This window comes from Prorops nasuta, unplaced genomic scaffold, assembly GCF_024137725.1.
Source record: "Prorops nasuta isolate Cenicafe-Biocafe unplaced genomic scaffold, Cenicafe_Pnas_1.2 PNAS00001, whole genome shotgun sequence".
NCBI lineage: Eukaryota > Metazoa > Arthropoda > Insecta > Hymenoptera > Bethylidae > Prorops > Prorops nasuta.
In genome coordinates, this window is record NW_027116798.1 from 15386859 (window position 1) to 15412687 (window position 25829).

Consider the following 25829-nt stretch of genomic DNA (forward strand, 5'->3'; position numbering starts at 1 on the left):
CGCGTTTATTGACCCTACTTCCTGAAGTTTCTGGGCCTTACCCTCGTACAAAACGTCGTACCCAGAGAAGTCACAGGTGTTTGAGGAAGCTAGTTGCCAGTAAGTGTATCCGTCCTGTACATCCATACACTCTAGTTCCCCTGCATCGCATACAGTGCCTGAAGGTAGGTTGATCTTGCCTGTAGGAGTTCGTAATATACTTGTTCCGGATTTCAGCGTGATTTCCAATGATCCTTGAACTATCACATTGTCCCATGACCCATTGGTATCTGCGTAGTATGTTCCGATGCACTTCCCATCGTTGCCTATCCTTCCCGCTGCTGTGACTGGCCTTGACGTGGTGGAATTAGGTTTCAGGTGTTACGTACTGGGTAGTCGTGGCCGCCTATCGGTCGGGTTTCGCGCTGACTAGACACGACAGTCTGGGTCAGTAGAAACGCCGATTGAGCTTTGCGACTCACAGTACAATGAACTAAAGTATTACACTCCGAGCGGTAAGAATGTAATGAATTGGCAGAATTCGGGGTGAATGATAGTGTGTATAAACACACGTTGGAACAGCAGATTTGACACAAATCTATATATTTTCAGCTATTACAATTGTACTTACAGTAAACACTAAATATGCTGTATCAGCATTCGCAGGATTATTTATTATTCGTCACAACTATTGGAGAGACTAGACCCTCCTATGGTTGTGAATTACTCGCACTTAAATTATTATAATCAGTTCGTAGTAGTTGTTGTTATCTTTCAGAACGGTACGTGTCAAGCACGACTGAAAGATACACACTCGCAATGATTTCCACACGACTTGTTTTCGGATTGAATTATACTAGACTTAACTACCAGTACACGGCGACTGGGCAAGAGGTTTTAGTTAGAATACGGTGGAGTACTCTGCTCCCGTGGAACGAACACTAGAGTTACGACCTTAGAACGCGGAAGATGCGGCAGCGGCTAAGCTTGCACAGAATAAGACTCGACTCGAGGGTCGCGGAGCTCGCATATATGTAGGAGGCTTAATAGGTCATGTGTCGTCAGTAGCGCCATGATCTTTCGACACATGACGACCAAAAAGTCTCCACATCCACGGCCGACGCCCAAGGTTTGACGCATTTCCGGAAAAGAATTCCGGGTGTCAGCAATGTGCAATACTACCGGTATTGCACACGGACGCGTGCGATCTACTTTGGTTCGGCGAGGTGGCTGACCCCTACGTTACACAGGTCTGATAAGACTATATGGTCGTTAAAGTAAAAGACGCCGGTAGTATGCATAGTACGGCACTGCTGTTCGTTGATCTCCTTGATGTATGAGACGAATCCATTGTGTACCTCAGAGGTATGCGAGTGCATTCCACAGTATTTTACAGTCCGTGAATAATGGACCAAACATTGTATGATCTCGATGGGCTGATAGTCGGCGATTTGGAGGACTTGGGTATAGGTAGGAGTGGTTTCGGTTTGGATATTCTTTATATTGCAGTCGTCTACATCTAGTAGGCTGATGGTGGTGTCAATTAAGTGGGGCCCTCGGCAGTCATAACCGATCAGTCCCGTGCAGAGATGTACGAGTGCTAAGATGAGGGGGATGCGGGGAGATGAGATGTACATGATGTGTCCTGCAATCCAGGAACATCCTTACTTAGTCTAGCCTTATCATTATGTATTATGCGCAATTTATTCTTATACCTAATTTTAAGATTGTTGTTAGAGAGAGTTTCTAAGATTTCGAAAGGTCCCTCGTATTGGTTCGCGAATTTTCCAACTCGAGGTTCCTTTATCACATATACCAAGTCCCCTTCCTTGAATGTGACAGGTTTGACACGTGAGTCATAATACCTTTTATTTCTTTCTTTCGACCTTTGTAAATTTTCTCTAGCCAGAGCTTGAGCATTATTAACACGATGAAATAGTTCCGTAACGTAGTCAACGTACGTATGCTCGGTAGACTCTTCTAACGGAGGGTCCGATGCTGGAATCCTAGCTATTCTACCGAATATCAATTCATAGGGTGTGAACTGGGTACTCTCGTGTACGGTAGTGTTATACGAGAACGTGGCGGTCTCCAGCCACTCATCCCAGTCGGTGTAATTAGTGTTAACATAAGCTTTTAAATATTCCACTAGTACATGGTGAGACCTTTCCAAAGACCCGTTTGACTGTGGATGATAGGCGGTAGTCCGGAATTTTTTGATGTTGAACTTTTTTGCTACGCTTTTCATAATACTAGATAGGAAGTTTGACCCTTGATCTGTTAGTAAAGCTTTTGGTGCTCCAAATATACAGATGCACCTTTTCAATAGTCCCTGTACCGTTTCTATACTATTGGCAGCAGGTAATGGTACCGCAAATAGGAATTTCGTTAAAAGGTCCTGCATTGTTAAGATGTATTTGTTTCCCTTAAGGGTCTCAGGTAACGGTCCTACGATGTCTAAGGCTATTTTATCGAAAGAATTACCGGGCGTGTCCGTTAGTATCATTGGTTGTTTTGTTTTTATTCTTATTAACATTCGGAGTTGGCACCCTCTGCAGTTCTGAATGAATTCTTGTATATCTCTTTTCATAGAGTGCCAAAAATAATATGGGCGCATCCTATTATATGTTTTTGAAATGCCCTTGTGACCCCCTACCTTGGATTCGTGATACTCCTTGATTAAGGATTTGCGTACTCCACTATCGGGTGTTATGACTAATTGTTTACATACTATGAAGGTTATTTCTCTTCCAATAAAGATTCGTTTTAATAGATTGATGACCCTTTTCCAAGGGACGTCATCTATCGAGTCAGTTTGGCTATGCACAGTGTTTTAAATTTGAAGCTGTCTTGCACCTGTAGTAGGGATTGCAGAGCTAAATTTAAATCTTCATCTATTAGTAATTCTTTGCGTTCTTTCTTTATTGGGAGAGTTACAAGAACCTTGTTATTTTGGTAAACTATATGAGCGTCACTTAGAGTCAAATCCTGATAGGAGGGCAAAAGGATTTCCTGGTGTAATTCCTGCGCCCCATTATCAATGGGTTCCCCTCGACAGTCAGTGAAAACAACGATGTTATCGCGTTTATTGGCTAAGCAGTTGCGAGTTTCGACAACCTTAGGTGATTCATTGTTTTCGGATATTTCGTCTTGGCCAGGATCGTCTATGTCGTCTGTCGTTTCGGCGCCGGTTAATTCGTCACCACTAAGGTCCCCGTCAAGAATGCAAACCTCTCATTTGTCCGCCGAAAGTGGTGTCAAGTACCCGTCGGTTTCATCTTCGCTACAAGTCAAGTTTTCACGAGTCTCGTCGTCATAGTCTAAACAGTACGTTGGGTTCTCAGTCTCATGACTTCCCAGAGGATTAGGTTTGTAAGGCTCGGGTTTATCGGGGATAAGGTAATAAATAACACGACTGGAGAGAACGCACGACGATGGATTTCTCGAGAGCGCGTCAGCGTTGTCGTTTACTTTTCCAGGCTTATGCTTTATTTCAAAGTCGAAATCGGATATCTTTAACCACCAATTCCAAAGCCTCGAAGATTTGTCTTTAGCGTTCTTTAACCAAACCAGCGGTTTATGATTGGTAATAACCATAAATTTATGGCCATAAACATAATGACGGAAAGTAGAGATAGCGTAATGGATGGCTAGACATTCTTTTTCTATTGTAGAATACTTGACTTCGGTTTTGCTTAATACCCGCGACGCGTATGCAATCGGCAGATCTTTGCCCACCTCCCCTTGGCTCAACACGGCCCCTATCGCGTAACCGGGCGCGTCCGTTGTCACTATAAACGGCTTATCGAAATTTGGGTATTAGAGTATAGGAGCTGTGCACAGGGCGTCTCGCAAGGTTTCGAAGGCTTTTTGTTGTAAGTGTGTCCAAACGAAAGGTTTTGCCTTTTGTAATAGGTCAGTCAGAGGTTTAGCAGTTTTCGAGAACCCTGGAATAAACCGTCGATAGTAACCCACAAGTCCCAGGAATTGTTTTATGTTTTTAGGATTCTTGGGTAAAGGGAAATTTTGAAGGGCTTCGACCTTTTTGGGATCTGCTCTGACTCCGTCTTTACTAATGATGTGTCCCAGATATACCACCTCTTTCCTCAGAAAATTACACTTTTCCGGCTGTAATTTAAGGTTAACGTCCTTTAGTCTTTTCATCAACCTTTCGAACTTTACCGTATGTTCCTGGATGGTTTTGGCGTAAATTACTATATCATCCATATAAACGAATAGTTCCGTCCCCTGTAATCCCGCTAATACTGAATCCATAACGCGTTAAAAAATGGCAGGCGCATTCTTCAACCCAAAAGGCATTCGCTTGAATTGGTAATGCCCATAGGGGGTAGAGAATGCGGTTTTATGGGCGTCCCTCTCAGACATTTCGATTTGATGAAACCCTGACGCTAAATCTAATATCGTAAAGTATTTGGCATCTCCTAACTGGTCTAAGATTTCTACTATATTAGGTAAAGGATATTTATCAGCAACTGTTTTTTCGTTCAAATGGCGAAAATCTATAACCATCTGCAAGCGTTTATTGCCGTCCCCATCCTCTTTCTTTGGTACTGTAACGTAGGGGTCAGCCACCTCGCCGAACCAAAGTAGATCGCACGCGTCCGTGTGCAATACCGGTAGTATTGCACATTGCTGACGCCCGGAATTCCTTTCCGGAAATGCGTAAATCCTTAGGCGTCGGCCGTGGATGTGGAGACTTTTTGGTCGTCATGTGTCGAAAGATCATGGCGATACTGACGACACATGACCTATTAAGCCTCCTACATATATGCGAGCTCCGCGACCCTCGAGTCGAGTCTTATTCTGTGCAAGCTTAGCCGCTGCCGCATCTTCCGCGTTCTAAGGTCGTAACTCTAGTGTTCGTTCCACGGGAGCAGAGTACTCCACCGTATTCTAACTAAAATCTCTTGCCCAGTCGCCGTGTACTGGTAATTAAGTCTAGTATAATTCAATCCGAAAACAAGTCGTGTAGAAATCATCGCGAGTGTGTATCTTTCAGTCGTGCCTAACACGTACCGTTTTGAAAGATAACAACAACTACTACGAACTGATTATAATAATTTAAGTGCGAGTAATCCACAACCATAGGAGGGTCTAGTCTCTCCAATAGTTGTGACGAACAATAAATAATCTTGCGAATGCTGATACAGCATATTTAGTGTTTACTGTGAGTACAATTGTAATATCTGAAAATATATAGACTTGTGTCGAATCTGCTGTTCCAACGTGTGTTTATACACACTATCATTCACCCCGAATCCTGCCAATTCATTACATTCTTACCGCTCGGAGTGTAATACTTTAGTTCATTGTACTGTGAGTCGCAAAGCTCAATCGGCGTTTCTACTGACCCAGACTGTAGTGTCTAGTCAGCGCGAAACACGACCGATAGGCGGCCACGACTACCCAGTACGTAACAAATCTGGTGACAGCGGTGGGATTTCGCAGGAAATTCCGTTTCTACAGAATTTCTTCAGGGTGTGAACAGCTTGTTTGACACAGTTTTATTCAAATTTTTCTACTAACTTCCGATATAAAATGCCTTTCACCCCTACACGATCACCACCCGGACCTCCACCTCTTCCACCCGCTAACGGTAGCCACCGCGGAAACACGTCCGGTTATTTAAATGTTTCAAACGGAATTTGCTCTCCCCGCGGAGAGGTTTTGATCCAACTCCAAACAGTACCATCTTACAATGGCTCCCGAGACGATCTGGGACCTTTTATAGAAAATTTAGAAAATATTTACTCTACCCTGTCTGACGCCGCACGTCTGGAATTTGTTCCCTTGGTATTAGCCAAGTTAATCGGTTCTGCTCGTGTGAGCGTTACTGGTAAACGGTTCCCTACCATCAAGGACTTGGTCACTCACTTACGACGAAAATTTCAACCTCCCCGGACTTTCATAGATTTAGTCACGCAATGTGGAAAATTAGCTATGCGCCCGAACGAAGCCTTAGGTTCTTATATAGACCGAGCTGAACGCCTAAAAGCTGACCTTGATGCCGCTTATGAACACAAATACGGGTCAGAATCGCTCGATTTGATACAGGAGCCCAATGATCGGGAGTTTCTGGAAGTATTCATGGATGGACTAGCTCCAGAATATTACACCCCCGTGTATTCCAGAAACCCCCGAAATTTACAAGAGGCCTGCGATTACGCGCGCTTACGAGAATTCGGTATACAGGGTGTAACGAAACGACCGCCTTTTCTCGTAACTGGAGGTTCGGGGTGACAAACTGAGTGTACGTGTAAAATTTCGTTCGAATCGTTCAAGAGGTTTAAAAGTTATTTCTATTTAAAAATCACCCTTTTTCAGTCCTTTTCGAACGACTTTAACTGCATAATGGAAAGTGGAGAAAGTGAAAAACAATTGATGAGCACCCAGCTAGAATGTAAAAATTATCGATCGCGTGCGGTAATACTTTTGCTATTTATTTCTTTAATCTGGCTATTAGATTAATTTTAAAAATAACAAAATCCTTTACATTACAATTTCAATTCAATTCAGTACAAGCATCATTGACTGATTTGATGGAAAGAGCGAGTTGACGCAATGTAAAGGAAAGTATCAAAAGCTAAGATATCGCGCGAGCGCAATGATAACTTAATAGACAATGCATGAGGGCATTCTCTTTCTACTAACGAAGCTAAAGGGAATGATTCAAAATCAATACATGATGAAGGAGAAAACTAAACTCACCCATTAAATGTTCTGCAAGTTCCTTTAAATCGAAGTTTTTGAAAAAGCTTCAAACTGGCTCCTCGATGATTTCCAGAAAGCACACTATCACTGATTTTGCATTTAAACACTTGTGAATTTAAACAAATTAGGTATTAACCTACGTTTCTTCAAAACACTGGTGAATTTGACACTTTTGAACTGTTTGAAGTAGGGTGATTAAGAGTGGTCGAAACGAATTATTGATTATTCTATCTCTCTGTGTCTCTCTTTTCAGCCTACTTCAAACAGTTCAAAAAGTGTCAAATTAACCGGTGTTTTGAAGAAACGTAGGTTAACACCTAATTTGCTTAAATTCGCGAGTTCTTAAATGCAAAATCAATGATAGTGTACATTCTGGAAATCATTGAGAAGCCAGTTTGAAGCTTTTTCAAAAACTTCGGTGTAAAGGAACTTGGAGAACGTTAAATGGGTAAGTTTAATTTTTTCTGTCATCAATGAATTGATTTTAAATCATTCTTTTTACCTTCGTTTGTAGAAAGAAAATGCCTTGATGTGTTTCCTATTAAATTATCAGTGCAGTCGCGTGACATCTTAGCTTTTGATACTTTCCTTTTCATTTTATCTTCTCCCTCTTTCCATCAATTCAGTCAATGATACTTGTATTGAATTGATTTGGAATTGTAATGAAAAGGATTTTGCTATTTTTAAAATTAATCTAATAGCCAAATTAATGAAATAAATAGCAAATGTATTATCGCGCGAGATCGATAATTTTTACATTCTAGTGGGGTGTTCGTCAATTGTTTTTTCACTTTCTCCACTTTATTATGCACAGTTAAAGTCGTTCGAAAAGGACCGAAAAAGGGTGAGTTTTAAATGGAAATAACTTTTAAACCCCTTGAACGATTCGAACAAAATTTTACAACGTGCATTTGGATGGTCACCCCGAACGTCCAGTTACGAGAAAAGGCGGTCGTTTCGTTACACCCTGTAGAACGAAGAGAAGCCTTCGATCACTCTAATTACCCTCCTTATTCCCAAAAACCAAATGCATATCAACCTTCCCCGTACTATTCATCATATCCTTCTCCTCATCCTTCCCAATACCCTCCTTACCCCCGCTATCCTCAACCTCCTCCTGCACCCGGACCTAATGGTTATCCACCTCCTTCAGATCAACACTATCGATCTCGACCCCCTAGACCCCCACAGTCCGAACCCTACGATCCAGAGCTCACCTGTGGACGGTGTCGAAGGATTGGGCATAGAGCATCCAGCTGTAGAGCCTCACCTGCCTATCCTTCCAATACCCATGTTCCCACGACTGCAGCAATGGAGGCTGTTGAAGAGACCGGTGATTTAAACTACGATCAGGTTCGCCCGGACGACGCGTCGACGAACCCATCATAGAAACCGCGTCCGTTTAAATTTTAACTCCACCCGAGAAAAAGAATAAAAACCCGCCACCTGTACCCGCCATTTTGAGCTATTCGCCTCACGCGACCTTAGTGCTCAAGAAAGTTCCCCAACTGAGCTACTTGGACGGAGAATTTTTGGTGGATACAGGCTCACACATTAACATCATAGTGTATAATGCCCTTCGAGAGGATATTGGACTCGAATACCCCGACTTCCCGGCCCTCCGAGGTCTCAGAGGACAACTGGAAGTAGTAGGATCGGTAACCCTTACTATCGATGAGGAACCTCATAGATTCCAAGTCATAGAGGACTTCGACCTCCCTTACACCGGAGTTCTGGGGATGCCCTTCCTCAACCAAACCGAGGCACAGATATCCTTGTTACATCGGCCCTGGTTACCTCTAGTAAACCAGTGAGGCCTCTACCATTCAAAAATAGTGACGAGCTCCTAAGTATTAGAGAAGGGTGTACCAATGCCAACGCCTCTCATCACCCTCCTCAGTCCCTTAATGTTACCATAAGCCCTCCGGCAACATCACCTCCGGAGGAAGACACTCCAATCACTCTTCCCCACCTAGGTGAAGACCCGAGACGAGAGTTGCCCTACGAAGACGATATCCGCGGAATTGCACCTTTAAAACCGCAAGAAAGGACTATAGCTTTAGAAGCACTGTTCCTCAAAACCCCTCCGGAAGATCCAGAAGCTCAAACCGTGATTAAGTCACTAATTCATGAGTATTCTGACATATTCTATTTGACTGGAGATCGACCCGACATGGAGAACAAGGCCGATCTTTACCATGAAATCGATACCCCCGGAGGAGCCGCTTTCAAGATCCGACAGTACCCAATTGAAGAAACATTACATTCCGAAGTACAGAGCCAGGTCAATGTACTTTTAGAGAATGGCATAGTAGTCCCTTCCTCGTCGCCCTACAATTCTCCGCTGTGGATAGTACCAAAGGCGCCCGACTCTCAAGGAAAGAAGCGGTGGCGCCTAGTTACCGACTTCCGTCGATTAAACGAACAAACCGTAGGAGACTCCTACCCTCTACCTATCATCGTGGACATCCTGGACAAACTAGGAGGATCTAAGTATTTTTCTATTTTCGATTTGGCCAGTGGATTCCACCAAATTCACCTCCATCCTAAGGATAGGCATAAAACAGCATTCTCTACTCCCTTCGGACATTACGAGTATACCCGGATGCCCTTTGGACTCAAGAATGCCCCCGCCACCTTCCAGCGCCTCATGGATCAAGTCTTACAAGGACTCCAAGGACAAGAACTTTTTGTATATCTTGACGATATCATTGTATTTTCTGCCACACTCCCTGAACAAATCGAAAAATGCAAGCGCTTATTCAGCAGAATTCGACAATACGGTCTCAAGTTACAATCGGAAAAGTGTGCCTTCCTAAGACAACAAATCACGTATTTAGGTCACCTTATCAACCCGAATGGCGTCCAGCCCCTTCCCTCTAAGGTGGAGGCTGTACGAAAATTTCCAGTACCTACCAACCCCAAGAACATCAAACAGTTCTTAGGATTAGCCGGTTATTACCGACGTTTTATTCCAAATTTTGCTCAAAGAGCCAAACCCCTGACTCAACTGCTCAAGAAAGGTATCACCTTTACTTGGAACGAGGAAGCCCAAGCTAGCTTTGAAGACTTACGAGCCTGCCTGTGCGAAGCTCCAGTGCTGGCCTATCCAGACTTCCAGATCCCGTTCATCATCACCTGCGACGCTTCGGAATTTGCCATAGGAGCCATCCTCAGCCAAGGAAAGCTTGGACACGATCGACCCATAGCCTACGCATCTCGTACGCTTACCGACCCGGAAACTCGATATTCTACTTCTGAGAAAGAAGGACTGACTGCTGTATATGCTATAAAGCAGTTCCGTCATTACGTGTACGGAAGAAAATTCACTCTCGTGACCGACCACCAACCTCTCGTCTGGCTCAGCAAGGCAACCGACCCCACCAACCGCATCCAAAGATGGAAACTCTGTTTAGAGGAGTTCGACTACGAAATCATCTATAAGAAAGGAACGACTAACTGCAACGCTGATGCTCTGTCGCGAAATCCGGTGCCGATTGCTCTGCCCGTGTTCCGTGATGACCCCAGCTACCTTCCCCATCAAAAACTACTTCCGGTAGACTCCCACTCAATTGGTGCCCGTCTGAGAAGTCGTCGCCGCGAGACAGCCGCTCCTCCTATTAATTATGCCGAATTAGAATCTTCTGCCGAACTCGAGACCTCCACCGAAGGTCACCCTTCAACCAATATCGACTCCCGGCCCCCAACTACCATGTTACCAACCCTGCTAGAAGAAACGTCTCTCCCTGACGACACCAACCCGGAAAATCCTCTGGAAGACGTCCCTGAGGAACCCAGTGTACTCGGAGATTCTTTTGAAGCCGAATGTACCCCTCTGACCACTGAGCAATGTTCTATTATTAGCGACTTGAGCTCTAGCCAAGAAGAGATCAATAAACTTCTGACGTCCCTCCACAACGAACAATCATCGGATGAAGATACCGATTCCGATGAAGAAACCGACTCCGACTCTTGCATCACACCCCCCGCAACCTCCGAACCTCTAAATTTTACTCTCCCATCTCCTGATAAGATAAAACCCATAGGACGATCCACGTGGATACCTAGTGATTTCGAAAACCCTGAAGAAGAACTTTCTGGCTCCGACGCCGAATCGGATATCACTGTAGTGGATGCCACCCAAAACAAAACCATGCCACCTTCTCAATACGATCCATCCCTAGATCCTGGTCTCCTCCGCATCGAACCCAATCCTATTTTAGAAAAATTCCCTCCTAGCTATTCCCCTAACCCTATGCGATGTAACATAGAAACCTCTGATTATGTTCTATGCCATCGTCCTAACAACATTGTCCATCTGGTCGCATCTGACTGCTCCTTCCAAGATCCCATCAGCCAAATGCTCATAGAAACCGGAAAGCTCGACCTGAAAACCATAAAGAGTCATCCTTTTCCTACTGGGTCCATTCAGGACTTTCCCTATAAAACCATCAAGGTCATCCTAGTCATTACCCATCCTAGCGAATTAATTCCCGCCAGCGATGAAGAAATTTTTAAATCTCTGAAAAAGCTAAAAGAATTTGTCCATGAGAACAACATTACCAAGTTCAGCATCGGTCCGTATAAACTCGGAACCACCCGGCTGACGTCGCGATATTTGAGCTCCGTCTTTTCCCGTGCATTCCACGATGACGATGTCGAAATCACTATCTGCACTGGAGAAGTAGTGACTCCCCCAGCTCAGATGAGAAGACACATCATCCTGGAGTATCATGGAGGCTTAGTTGGAGGTCATAAGGGAGTGACCAAGACCTATCATAGAATTAGGGAACATTATAATTGGCCCGGTCTCCATAAGGACGTCCAAAGCATTATACGTTCGTGCGATAGTTGCCAACGGCAGAAACTAGTTCGCGTCAAACCTAAACTACCAATGCTCATAACCGACACCCCCTGTGCCCCCTTTGATAAGGTAGCACTAGATACCGTAGGCCCTTTCCCTATTACGCCTTCCGGAAATTTACATGTTTTAACTATGCAATGTAATTTGACTAAATTTTGCATTGCTGTTGCAATACCTAACATTCGCGCCACCACCATCGCTGACGCATTTTCAAGGCATTTCGTTGCTCAATTCGGACTTCCTCGTGCCATTCTCACGGATCGAGGCACCAGCTTTTTAGGAAAATTGCTCAAAGGCGTAACCTCTCTTTTTAAAATCAACCACTTGACCACCTCCGGTTATCGACCCCAGACCAATGGATCCCTAGAGAGAAGTCATCTAGTGCTCACCGAATACCTAAAACATAATATCAACCAGTATTCAGACTGGGATTTATTCATCCCCTTCGCCATGTTCTCCTATAACACCTCTGTGCATGAAGCTACAGGGTTTACGCCATATGAATTGATTTATGGACGAAAAGCTCAGTCCCCCGTCTCCGCCTATGCGATCGAGGAGTTATTAACCTACGACGCATACGCACGGGAGCTGGCTCAGCAATTAACCCGGCTGCACGCTTTAGCTCGAGAACGCGAAATCCAAGCAAAGGAAAAATCTAAAGAATATTATGACCGGAACGCCGCTGTTGTCGCCTATTCTCCTGGAGACTTGGTCTACGTCCTCCAAGAACCTAGAAAACATAAACTAGACCCCCAGTATATTGGTCCATACGTCATTGAAACGATCAATGACAAGCATAACGCCACCATCCTCACCGACGCCGGAGTTCCCATCACCAAGCACCTAGATAAACTAAAACCTGCATTTACACCCCCCTCTCCTACCACCACTTCTACTAACCATATAAACTAATGCCTGCATGTATCTCTTTTTCTAGTGTTTACTTGTTTACTTGGATTACCTGCATACCTAATTAGTGTTTTCTTGACCTTTGGTGATGATTTGAATTTACTAGTGCTTACTAGACTATGCAACCTCCCTTACTTCTACGATTAGCCTAACCGGAACAGTCAATTCGAACCCTTGAGGGACGATACGGCCAACGCCCGCCGAAGGAAACCGCTGAGGAACTCTGAGCCATATATATATATTGTTACGTTTCCCGTAACCCGCGCGCGAAATAAACAACACTTATTAATACTTTGAACTCAAAAACGTTTAATAGGACCAAACACAAACTACTATTCTTTATTATATTTGCTATTTGTCGGTTTTTAGAGATTCGTAGAAACACGTCTACTCGGTAAGACTGTAATTGCTGCTCTGCCTTAGTTCATATTCATACCGATGTTCTTTTCTCACCCCAAACATCCCTTGACAACACCTACTATATGTCTCATTCCTTTACATTCCTTTATCCCCCACACTCATTCAACTCATCACTACTTTCACACTCATTCATCCATACCCGCGATTTCTACCCTATCTTCCGAAGCTGCTCCGCTACATTACTCCCCTACTAAAAAAAATTGTTCGTCCTCGAACACACTCATACTTCCTAACTTAACCTAGTCGCGAAATTCATTCTTCCCCGGAGCAACTTCGAATTCATTTCGGGACCTATACGCATAGGACGAAATGAATTCCCCTACCGACCAGCATTCGCTTGCCCAACTGGCATTCCTAGGAAAACCTATGCCAAAAACCTAGGAAGATCGGTAGTGTACTGGCGGTTTCTTTCTTCCCCTTTTCTTTCTTCTCCGGCACTCAAGAGGCTTGAAGCTTCTATCTTGCACCGTCCCTCGAACTCAAGACGTCTCCCGAGCCGAGTCCCAGGGAAAATACGCCGACTTTTCCTGACCCTGGAAGGCCGATCAACTCCTTCCAGACCCTGGGAGAGTCCACTCAATCCAGCCATCCATGTAGGCCTGACTATCCTGCATGGACACCCTCCTTTTTCCAGAACCGGAATCAGGAGACCAGGAAACAGAAACTCTTCTGTTTTCCTGAAAAATAAGTAGAGGCAGTAATATTTTCCTTTTCAACTATTTTTATTAATTGTGAGCGTTTTCATTTTACCCCTCACATTCACGGAATCAGTGAAGTCAAAATTTTAACTATCTATAATTTTAAATTATGCATTTACAATTATTAACCATTCATTCAACCATTCATACATGAACTCCTATTCAACCATATGCCCGTACCAGTCTTTAACCTTATAAGTTAGATGGATGGCGGCTGAGAGGTAGTTCTCTTTTAAGAACTCCTTAGTTCAGAAACAATTATCTCCTACTGGGATAATTGTTTTTGCACCTTAAAACCTCCTGCGTCCCAGACCCTGACAGAATAGAAAACCCAGCGCACCATGATAGCCCGTGAGAGTTCTAATTCCCATCCCGGTCCAGTCGAAACAACTGTGAAGGCGGAGAACTTCATTAAAAAAAAAATTTCATACCTATGCATAACTTAAATGATTCTAATTATCATAAAACTTGGCTAATCTATCTATGTGCACTATTTTGCACTTTGACTTCCCTGATTTCTGAATCCTAAACACTACATCATTAATTTTATCTCTAATTATATACGGTCCTTCCCAATTAGATTGTAGTTTAGGGCATTTTCCTTTTGTTCTCATTGGTTGAAACAACCAAACCTTATCTCCTTCTTTAAATTGAATTTCATTAGATTTTCTATCATACTTCCTTTTCATTTGATTAGACCTGATTAATAATTTGCCTCGAACATCTTCATGTATTTTACCTAATTTTTCTTTAAATCTATTCAAATATTCTATATCTGCTTGTTTATCTCCTGGTGGAATCCCTCTTAGTAAATCTAAGGGTATTCTAGGATTCCTTCCCATAAGCATCATTGACGGCGTCTCTCCTAATGTCTCATGTTGAGCTGATCTATATGCCAATAAAAATAATGGCACATAATCATCCCAATCTTTCTGATGCTTAAAGATAAACAAAGCTAAATACTGCAAAATCGTTCTATTTAGCCTTTCCACTAGCCCATCTGACTGTGGATGAAGTACTGTTGTACGAGTCTTCTTAATCCCTAAGTTTTTCATTATACCCTGAAAAACCTGTGATTCAAATGAACGACCTTGATCAGTGTGAATTTCTAATGGTATACCAAATCTGCTAACTATGTCCCTGACAAACACGTCTACTACCGTTTTCCGCTTGGAAATCCGGAATTGGAAAAATTTCTGGCCATCTAGTGAAGTAATCTGAAATAACTAATAAATATTTATTCCCTCTACCTGTCTTAGGAAGCGGACCTAGAATATCCATAGCTAATCTTTCAAAAGGAGCCCCTACATTATAAATTTGACATTTTCCTTTTGCTTTTTCCATAGGACCTTTTCTCGCCACACAAGTTAAGCATAATTTGATCCAAGTCTCCACATCCTGTTTATAAGTTATCCAGAAGAACTTTCTTCTAATCTTCGCTAAAGTTTTATTAATTCCAAAATGTCCACCTGTACATGAGTTATGTGTTTCCTTTAAAATTCCTTGTACTTCAGAGCGAGGTACAACTATTTGATACACTTCTTTCTTATCATTTGGTGCTTGCCAAACTCTGAATAATATCCCTTCTTTTAATATTAAAGAATTCCAGATATTACGATACATCTTTATCTCCTCCGATTCTTGTGAAATGTCCTGCCACGTTAATTCTACGTTCTTTTCTTTGGCTTCAATTATTCTTTTTAATATTGCATCCTGTTGTTGAGCTTGTTTCCAATCTATTGCCTCTCCTCTGAAATTGATTCGTTGAATTTGTAAAACATGTTCATTTTCCATCTCTCTTTTATTACAATATCCACAATCCTTTTCTAGGCAGGGTCTTCTGGAGAGTGCATCTGCATTCGCGTGGCTTTTTCCTGAACGATGTATTATTTCAAAATCAAACATTTGCAGTTTTTTCCAACCAGCGAGCCATTTGTCCTTCAATGTTCTTAAAATTTAACAACCAACGTAGAGAAGAATGGTCCGTCCTGATTAAAAACTTTCTTCCTAAGAGATAATACCTAAAATGCTCAACTGATTTCACTATTGCTACCAATTCCTTCCTTGTTACACAATAATTACGTTCTGCTTTATTTAATGATTTTGAAAAATAGGAAATTACCCTTTCTTGTTCATTTTGCTTTTGTGATAATACTGCTCCTATAGCTTCACCAGAAGCATCTGTATCCAATATAAAATCTTCTTCTAAAATAGACAATGTTAACACTGGAGCTTGAGACAAACAGTTTTTCAATTTTGAAAAACTTTTGTCACAATCTTCTGACCATACAAATTTAACATCTGTTGTTAAATTATGTAATGGTCTAGCTATCAAAGCAAATTTCTCAATGAATCTTCTATAATACGAGCACAATCCTAGAAAACTCTTCAGCTCTTTCTTCTTTTTAGGAATTGGCCAATCCAATATTGCTTTCACTTTCTCCATATCAGTAGATATTCCATTTGCTGTTACTTTATGCCCTAGAAAAACTATTTCCCTTTTACAGAAAACACTTTTCTTTGCATTAACTAACAAACCCACTTCTTTCAATTTGTCAAATAATTTCCTTAAATTAAATATTTGTTCTTCAAATGTTTTTGAGAAAACGATGATATCATCCAAGTATACACGACATCCTGGTAGGCCCTTCAGTACCCTTTCCATTAATCTTTCAAATGTAGCAGGGGCATTGCACAATCCAAAAGGCATAACTTTGAATTGCCATAAACCATTCCCTACCACGAAAGCTGTTTTCTCTCGATCCTTTTCTGCCACTTCTACTTGCCAATATCCACTTTGTAAATCTATAGTTGAAAACCAACTACATCCAGTGACTGCATCAAAAAGATCCTCTATCCTTGGCAATGGATAAGAATCTTTTCTTGTTATCCCATTTAATGGTCTGTAATCCACACAGAATCTTGGTTTTCCATCTTTTTTTCGTTACTATGACTACTGGAAATGCCCATGGACTACAGGATTTTTCTATGACCCCATTACTCTCCATTTCACTAATCAAGTCTGCTATCATTTGCCTCCTGTGAATTGGAACTCTGCGAGGAACCTGTTTAATCGGAGAATGATTACCTGTATCTATAAAATGTTGTACCAAATTACATTTTCCTGCTATTCTTGAATCCTTAGCAAAAACTTCATGTGAATGCAATAATAATCCTTGTAATAAATTGCTTTGTGCTTCCTTCAGATTTTCTGAACTCCTATTAAAAGTTGCTTGTAGAAATTCCGGTAATGTTTTCGATTTCATTTCCATAGGTAATTTGTCTTCAATGTTGAAATGTAATGGTATTTTCCTTCCATCCTCGATTTTTAAAGTTCTTGAAGCCAGATCCAATAAACAATTACACTGCATTAAGAAATCCATTCCCAAAATACAGATCTCCTTTATTTTTGCTACAATGAAAGTGAATTTCGTAGTCCAATTCTGAAATTGTAAAATTATTGATGTTTTTCCACTAATAAACAAAGGATCACCTGTTATTCCTTCTAATGCTTCAGACTCCCTTTCCTTTTGTATTAATAATTGATTTCTATGCACAAATTCTTCATTAATAACTGAAATTACTGCTCCGGTATCTATTAAAAATTCCACTGAAGTTTCACCTATTTTTCCTGTTACATAAATACCACTGAAATCTTTAACCCCCTTTACTAATGCTAAACTAAATGGGGATTCCTTTGGAATCGACATTCTCCCCTCCATATCGATTAATTGGCGTTTCCCTTCTTCGAATTCTCTTTATTAATATTTCTTCTTTCTGGACATTCTCTCTTAAAATGCCCTGATTTTCCACAATTGTAACATTTTATACTAGTATCATTCCTATATCCTTTTGCTGAACTATTTCTTTCATTATTTTCCCCATTATTATTATCTTGTTTCGAATACCTACTATCTTTCCTTCGCGACATGTCAACAATTACTTTAACCTCCATTGCCTTAGTCACTAGTCTATCAAAACTATTTTCCCCAAATAACCTTAAATCTCTTTGTAAATAAGGATTCTTAAGAGCATCTATGAATTTCCCACATAATAATCTATTCTTAATGTCTGCTGGGCAATTCGGAAAGGCGGCTAACGCTAACCTTTCTAACTCATTCGCTAAGGCTGGAATACTTTCATTTTCTTTTTGTTTATATGTCTGGAATGTTGTATAAAATAAATTCTCCATATGCCTATTTCCAAATCTCCTATCTAGGGTTTGAACTAAAACATCAAAATTATTTCTTTCAGTATCCTTTAATCCTACTAATACTGAAAGTGCTGGGCCTTCTAAAGAATTTAAAAGTGTCATTGTTTTCGTTCTTTCATCCCACCCACCGGTTGATGCAATTGACAAAAACTTTGCATAAAATTCTGGCCATGATTCTCTTCCATCAAACAACAGAGGTCGCCACTGAGGGTTAGTCATGAAGCAACCACCTGAAGCCAGGAGACTCCTGTCAACCCGCACTCCAGATGACAGCTGTTGACCACCTTCAATTCGCACGTAATTTCTAGTACTTTCGATTCGATATCGATCCGAAGCCAGGAGACTTCTGTCAACCTGAACTCCAGATGATATCACTCGATCGATTTCGCCATATTGGTTCCTGTCCTCACTTCTTATGTCATATCGATCTGAAGTCGGAAGGTTATTACCAACCCGATCTTCAGATGACAGCGGACATATTTCACTTCTTGTCTGACTATCTATTACTCTTTCCACTGTTCCCTCCCTTCTAATTGACACCGATGCTACGTTATCCCTGCCTCCTGGCATTTCACTATTAACGTTTTCCCTACTCGGAACGGAAACCGATTCACTTCTTGTCGCGGACGCGGAAGCTGTGCTTCTAGTTTCTAGCTTCTTAAGCCTATTATCAAATTGGAAAAGACTGGCCTGTAAATTCTGGGTAATCCCTTCCAGCAATCTTTCCGACATCCTGTCAACAACGCTCGTTGACACCTCCCTGGTGATGTTCTCCGTCAACCGCTTCTCCAAGGCAGCCTCGCGTTGGTCCAAAAGTCGGTTGAGGTCCTCTCGATTTAATAGAGTCCATGCATCACCAGTCGCTATGTCTCCCATCCTTTGGGGCTCTCCATACGCTGATCTACCAGGGCTTGATCCTTGTACCATCTCAATGTTTTTCTCGCTCGCTCCCTCACGAAATCAAAATGTTCAAACTTTTACACGCACGCACGCACAGAATGAGGCTTATCAGTCCTTTTATTCTTCAAAAACAAAAATTGTGGGACAAGGAAACGATTCCTTTCGCGAATCCCACTTCTGACACCAAATGTTACGTTTCCCGTAACCCGCGCGCGAAATAAACAACACTTATTAATACTTTGAACTCAAAAACGTTTAATAGGACCAAACACAAACTACTATTCTTTATTATATTTGCTATTTGTCGGTTTTTAGAGATTCTTAGAAACACGTCTACTCGGTAAGACTGTAATTGCTGCTCTGCCTTAGTTCATATTCATACCGATGTTCTTTTCTCACCCCAAACATCCCTTGACAACACCTACTATATGTCTCATTCCTTTACATTCCTTTATCCCCCACACTCATTCAACTCATCACTACTTTCACACTCATTCATCCATACCCGCGATTTCTACCCTATCTTCCGAAGCTGCTCCGCTACAATATTTATATCAGCAGGAGAGAAGAAAGAAGACGATCTCCAGAGGGAAACAAAACCCCACATATATTCTTACATCCCTGAATCCTTACATCTTAATTATACATCTATTCCTTGTTCAAATCTTATCCGTGCAACACAGGCACTTCCTATAACCAATCTCGGGCGAACAGCTCGAACCGTCGTCCGAAACCCTCCTCTCCCCCCTGACCCATTGAGACCATCGAGGCCGCCAATTCTGCTCACCACCTTTATAGGACCCCTAGCCCGTCCTTCGCTACATAATTTTTTTTTTTTTTTTTTTTTTTCCCTTTTCCTTTTTTTTCTTCCTTTCCCACCCTCAGTTAACCAGGATCTTGATGGGATAGGAAAGAAGGGGAATATTTAACCATAAACACGAATTCATATGCATTTCACTATATATTGTTACATTTAAGGAAGTTTCTTTTTACAATTATTATTTAAATCTAAAGTAGAACTACATGAGCCCGTGCCATTCCAACACCTCTTGCTCTGACATCTCCGGCTCCCACTCGCTCCAGGGGTCCTCCATTTGAAAGTTGATCCTCCTCCAGCCGCTGTCCTGGAGCCAGCGCAGCCCCAGGAAGTCGAAATCCTCTCGGAAGGACCAGGTCTCTAGCATCCGGTCCGCCAGATAGTTGTTGGCCTCCCGAGAGGACCTCCTTTCCTCTCTGATCCACCGGATCTCTTCTAGGTCTAGGACCACCACTACAACAAAGGAGAAGAAACGAATTATAGACACCTCAAGCTTCTTCCTGCGGCATAATTTCACCTATCCACTCTACTTACCGGAGCGAGTGCGTACAGCCACCCCTCCAGAGAATCTCCTTCCGCTAAAACTCAACAAGCTGGGATATCTTCCTCTTGCCATTGCTCTTTCGGTTCTTTTTCTTTTCGTCTGGTGGTCCTTCCCAGTCACTGACAGCACTGTCCCTATCGCTGCGATAATCACAGTACAATACCGACTCCTCATCAAACTTCACTTTTATACCCAATTTCCCACTCCGCTCACAATTGCAACACCACTTCGTGACGCACGAGATTCACTGCACCACACGACCGAAATCTCCATGACGACCATTATAAACATATTATTTATAATGATGTTCAGCCTCACGCAGATCTCATGGACCCATGCGTATAACATCACTCATCTAAAACATAATCCTGGCATCTTCTTCGAGAAGATCGCCACTTTACAGTATTATCCTGTACTATGGAAGGTCGCCACAACCATCGACATCGCCAATCTAACTAGTCAAGCCCCTAATCTTGGAAAGTTCTACGAAACTATCTTCTATGTATGCAAGGGTAACAACTCTTGCATCCACAACAGCAAAATCGAGGAGATCGGACGCAAAATAGTCGACACCGAGCATTTTGCCTCGATACTTCGCCGAGGCTTACGTCCTACAGACTGTAACCGGTACCGTAGAAGCGCTCCTCTAGGATTTATCGGAGGACTTTCCAAAACCCTTTTTGGCACCTTGACCGAGGAAGACGGCGAATATTACACCGGCGAAATCTTAAAATTACAAGAGAAGGGAGCACACACCGCTCATCTATTAGAGAAACAGACGCATGTGGTACAGTCAGAATTCTCAGCTTTACACCATGCTCTCAATAGCCTAAATAATAACACTCAAGAACTTCAAGACCAAACCAGGGCCTTGGCTGATGCTATTGCTCTCTCCAATGACGCCCTCGAGCAAGAGAAACACGCGAGAGTACATCAAGATTACGTCCGACACATGGAAATGTACGCGGAAAAATATAGGACCAGCATTCTATTCCTAGTGGATGCCGTTCTCTTTGCTCGTCGTGGAATCTTGCACCCCATGATACTAACACCTACCCGGTTGCAACAGGCTTTACAAGAAGCCACCCACAGGACCGGATTTTCCCTACCTTTCGACGAAGAGGAACTAATGATGGAGGACATCCAGGAACTCTCTCACCTACATGTTAACCACTACAAGGGACAATTGGTGGTCGTGATTGAGATTCCTCTCCTCAACAAGGAAGAATACCTCCTGTATAAAACCTATCCTTACCCAACCCACCATACTCGTCCAGACAACCAAACTATCACCACCTTTATCCAACCTGCCCATCCCTATCTAGCCGTCTCTTCCTCCCAACGCTTTTACTCCAATATCCCTTCCGAGTCCCTATCCCATTGCCTTCACCACCTAAAAACCTACTACTGTGCTCCTGGAGCACCTCTTCATAAGATCGCATACAACCAGGAATGTGAGATATCCATCCTCCAGCATCACGACACCACCCAGTGGACTGGTTGCGACATCAGGGTTGCCTCTTTCACCGGTCCCTTCTGGACACCTCTGGTCCAACCTCGAACCTGGTTATACTCCCTACCGAAACCCGAACAAATTACCCTCATCTGCCAAGGAAATGTAAGGGGAACCGAAACCATCCTTGGAGATGGAATTATACAGCTAGAAGCTGGATGCTTCGCGGATACTACATCTACTCAGCTACGATCTTTGCAAACCCTAACGGTGACTGATGTGACCCACTTCGAAGCCCTAGAGCCAATGCCTCTCCCTGAACTTCTACCCGAAGGTCACATACCAGCCCTAGAAAAATTAATAAAAATACAGCCTATCAAGAGTAAACCACTGGCAGATTGGGATCTATCCAAAAACAGCATAGCCCTCAAGGACATAGCCCGAGAAGCAAAGGACCTGCAGAAACAAGATTCAACCACCTTCAAAGCATCCGTCATCTCATATGCTTCATCTGGATCTCTTTTAATAATCATCATATTAGTTGCTGCGGCCCTGTGGTTTAAACGAAACCCGACACCCGCGCGTGCCAACCCGACGTCAACCACCTCTATCAGAGTTCAAAGCACTCCAACGATAGCCGCCGAAAGCATGCCAATGCTTCCAGTACGCACCGTCAGCATGCCGTTTCAACAACCTATTCGACATGTGCAGAATATGCCATACCTGGAACCATTAGCAATACCACGAGACTCGCTACCCTTTAGTTAATCAAACATTAAATTCTTCTGATTGTCGGCAGTTGGCTTGACCCATACTTCTCATCCTGGAAACATTGACCTCCACAGGACAATGTTTCATCTAAGGGGGGAGGTGTAACGTAGGGGTCAGCCACCTCGCCGAACCAAAGTAGATCGCACGCGTCCGTGTGCAATACCGGTAGTATTGCACATTGCTGACGCCCGGAATTCCTTTCCGGAAATGCGTAAATCCTTAGGCGTCGGCCGTGGATGTGGAGACTTTTTGGTCGTCATGTGTCGAAAGATCATGGCAATACTGACGACACATGACCTATTAAGCCTCCTACATATATGCGAGCTCCGCGACCCTCGAGTCGAGTCTTATTCTGTGCAAGCTTAGCCGCTGCCGCATCTTCCGCGTTCCAAGGTCGTAACTCTAGTGTTCGTTCCACGGGAGCAGAGTACTCCACCGTATTCTAACTAAAATCTCTTGCCCAGTCGCCGTGTACTGGTTGTTAAGTCTAGTATAATTCAATCCGAAAACAAGTCGTGTAGAAATCATCGCGAGTGTGTATCTTTCAGTCGTGCCTAACACGTACCGTTTTGAAAGATAACAACAACTACTACGAACTGATTATAATAATTTAAGTGCGAGTAATCCACAACCATAGGAGAGTCTAGTCTCTCCAATAGTTGTGACGAACAATAAATAATCCTGCGAATGCTGATACAGCATATTTGGTGTTTACTGTGAGTACAATTGTAATATCTGAAAATATATAGACTTGTGTCAAATCTGCTGTTCCAACGTGTGTTTATACACACTATCATTCACCCCGAATCCTGCCAATTCATTACATTCTTACCGCTCGGAGTGTAATACTTTAGTTCATTGTACTGTGAGTCGCAAAGCTCAATCGGCGTTTCTACTGACCCAGACTGTAGTGTCTAGTCAGCGCGAAACACGACCGATAGGCGGCCACGACTACCCAGTACGTAACAGTACAATCCATACCGGGGAGTTGTAAGGAGAGAACGAAGGTTCAATTACATCATGATCTAATAGTTCCTGTACCTGCCGGTTAATCTCGGTCATATGAATAGGAGGAAATCTATACTGTTTAGTATGGACAGGAATCTCATCAATGGTGTCGAAAGAGCATTTAGCCGTGTTGGCGGGTCCCAATTGTCTCCCCGGCACCTTGAAATTCTCTATGTGTTTCGCGACTAAGTTTACTACATACTCCTTCTCCTCGGTATTCAACCCCTCTAAATCTAGTTCTAATCCTAATTCTTTATTACTACTAATTTGATTAATATCCCGAAATTCTGGAGATTCGGTGGATTTAGAAAACTCAGTGGATTTAGGAAATTCAGTGGATTAGAGAATTCAGTGGATTTAGAAAATTCAGTGGATTTAGAAAATTCAGTGGATTCAGAGAATTCAGCGGACGGTGGTGCTTTGCTAATCACCCCGTTATATTCAAGAAGCTCTACAGTAAGAACTTCAGCCAACACATCGTCTTCGTTAACATTAAGGGCAGCGACATGGGCGTACCCTTCGGAATTAGTAACCAGAGCTTCTCCTACGTATAGCCCCTGGAGAAGATTAATCCTGGGGACCCATCCTTTCTTTATTTCCGGGTTACCTATTCGGAATTTAAAAGGGCTACACGTCCTAGCAGGCAGCGAGATTACCTCTGGAATTTTAAACGGTATGGTGATGCCGTTCATTTTCAAGCATTTTCCCTCATAATTAATTTGCACCTCGTTGTGCGCAAAGAATTCATCCCAGAGGATTCCATCGTATTTAATAGGGAAAGAATCTGAAACCACATGGAACTTGGCAGATGTCCCAAATAGGTTTAGTCTAACTGAGCCCAAAGTAACTAACTTCCCTTCCGTGATCCCTGTTAATGATAAGATTTCGGAGCTATCGAACCCATGGTGTGGTAATTTGCGGAGTTTTATAACACTTATTTTGGCTCCCGTGTCTAATAAGAATTCCGCAGGGGTTAACAATGAATCGGTTATGCACTCAACACTCCGGTGTTTGTTGCAGTTTAACCTGATAGTGGCGATTTTTAATTCTGGCTCGGCGAAGGTCCCGGCAGGTCCTGGTCTAAAAAATGTCCGGGTTGAGGCTCATTATTACCATTGTAATTATTCGCGTAATTATGGACGTTTTCGCTCGGGTATCGTTCTAACGGTTGTGGGGGGTGTTGATACTCATTCGCCGGGGTTTGATTTGCTTCGAGGGTTGGTTGTTCAGATTGCATAAACCTTACGGGGTACTGCCGGTTGTTTCCCGGGGGATGATGTGAGGAATTGTATCGCGGGCCGTTAGCGTCATTCCACGTTTGGTTACTCTGGTTCGCGAGATTCGGTCGGTTGTTATGATTAGTCGGATTATTCGACGATTGGGTGGAAAAGGAACGGCATGGGGGTTAGGACCTTGCATGGTTTTCCTGTAAGCGAGTTTCCTACAAACCGATATATCGTGTCCCTGATTTTTGCAATAACGACATATTTCCCGGACTTCAGGTGGTGAAGGGTTTTGATTATTCCTCCCGGTTTGAGGTGATGTTGCCGTTTGTCGTTGTTCAGCGCTCCCTGATCTCTTTTCGGGCTGTAAATCACGATCTATCTCGACGGCGTTAGAAATCGCTTCCTTTAAGTCCCTGTATCTAGACATTCGCACTCTTAAATGCAGATCATCCCGTAAGCCGTCAACAAATGACTTTAAGATGTCATCCTCGTGTTTCCGCATAATGCCTGCCGGTGGCGAGCCCTGCCACTCGTCCTCCACCCCTTCTATTAATGCGGTGGAAATTAACTTAAAGCGGCCTACATAATCAAGTAAATTCTCGCGAGGTTGTTGCTTCATAATGCTTAATTCTCCTAGGCACCGATTCACCGATTTATTTACGCCGAATAACCTTTTCAGGTGATATTCATACTCCTCGTATGAATCAAATCGGGTTCCCAAAGTAACCCTTCCCGCTACTCCCTGTAGGTCGTTTGCCAGTAATTCTACGAAAGCTCCGTGCATTTCGGGGGCGACCTGTGACTTGATCCGTCGGCAACTCATCAGGTGTTTTCGGAGTGCGCTGTTTTTCCCGTCGAATGGAGTCACGAGCTTGATTGCCTTGTAAGGGCTCAAATACGGATCTTGGGAGTTTATACTGAGCGGGGTTATTTCCCTATCTGGCCTATCTCCGTTGTATTCCGCCGCGCGTTCACGGTCATTCTGAACGATGAGACCCCTGAGCCTACTTATGGTGGTTTCATGAGCTTCCTCACGCCTATCCCTTTCTCCGATTTCTCTCTCTAGTCTGTCGATTTTCGCCCGGAGTTCTTCCTTTTCTTCAGGGTTTCGTCGCTCCGCGGATAACACCTCAACCCTGTTTTCCAGTTCCCGTATTTTTTTATCCCTGTTCTGTCTTTCGGTCCGCAACAACTCGACTTCGTCCTGTGATAACCCACTTTTCTTCCTTTCCAACTCTAGTTCTAATTCCCTAATCCTATGGTTGCTGGTTGCTAACTCCGCTTGTAACTGGTCG

The 25829-nt window shown here is 42.9% G+C and overlaps 2 protein-coding genes across 3 annotated transcripts in view; both read right to left on the minus strand.

Moving 5' to 3' along the window:
• LOC136774364 (transmembrane and ubiquitin-like domain-containing protein 1) overlaps window positions 1-25829 on the minus strand; it is a 139723-nt gene that overhangs the window by 1957 nt on the left and 111937 nt on the right. The window lies entirely within an intron of this gene.
• Window positions 19735-20271, minus strand: LOC136774491 (uncharacterized). The gene is made up of 2 exons (XM_066728823.1): window positions 20067-20271; window positions 19735-19985 (listed from the first exon to the last, which is right to left on the minus strand). The coding sequence occupies exons 1-2, from the start codon at window positions 20248-20250 to the stop codon at window positions 19735-19737; spliced, it is 435 nt and encodes a 144-aa protein (XP_066584920.1). The 5' UTR covers window positions 20251-20271.

What these genes read in the sequence shown, in the direction of transcription:
- LOC136774491 (XM_066728823.1), bottom strand. Translation starts at nt 20,250, where the DNA reads ATGAGGAGTCGGTATTGTACTGTGATTATCGCAGCGATAGGGACAGTG. An exon ending in GGCTGTACGCACTCGCTCCG is followed by an intron (nt 19,986 to 20,066) that starts GTAAGTAGAGTG and finishes CCTTTGTTGTAG; the next exon opens with TGGTGGTCCTAGACCTAGAA.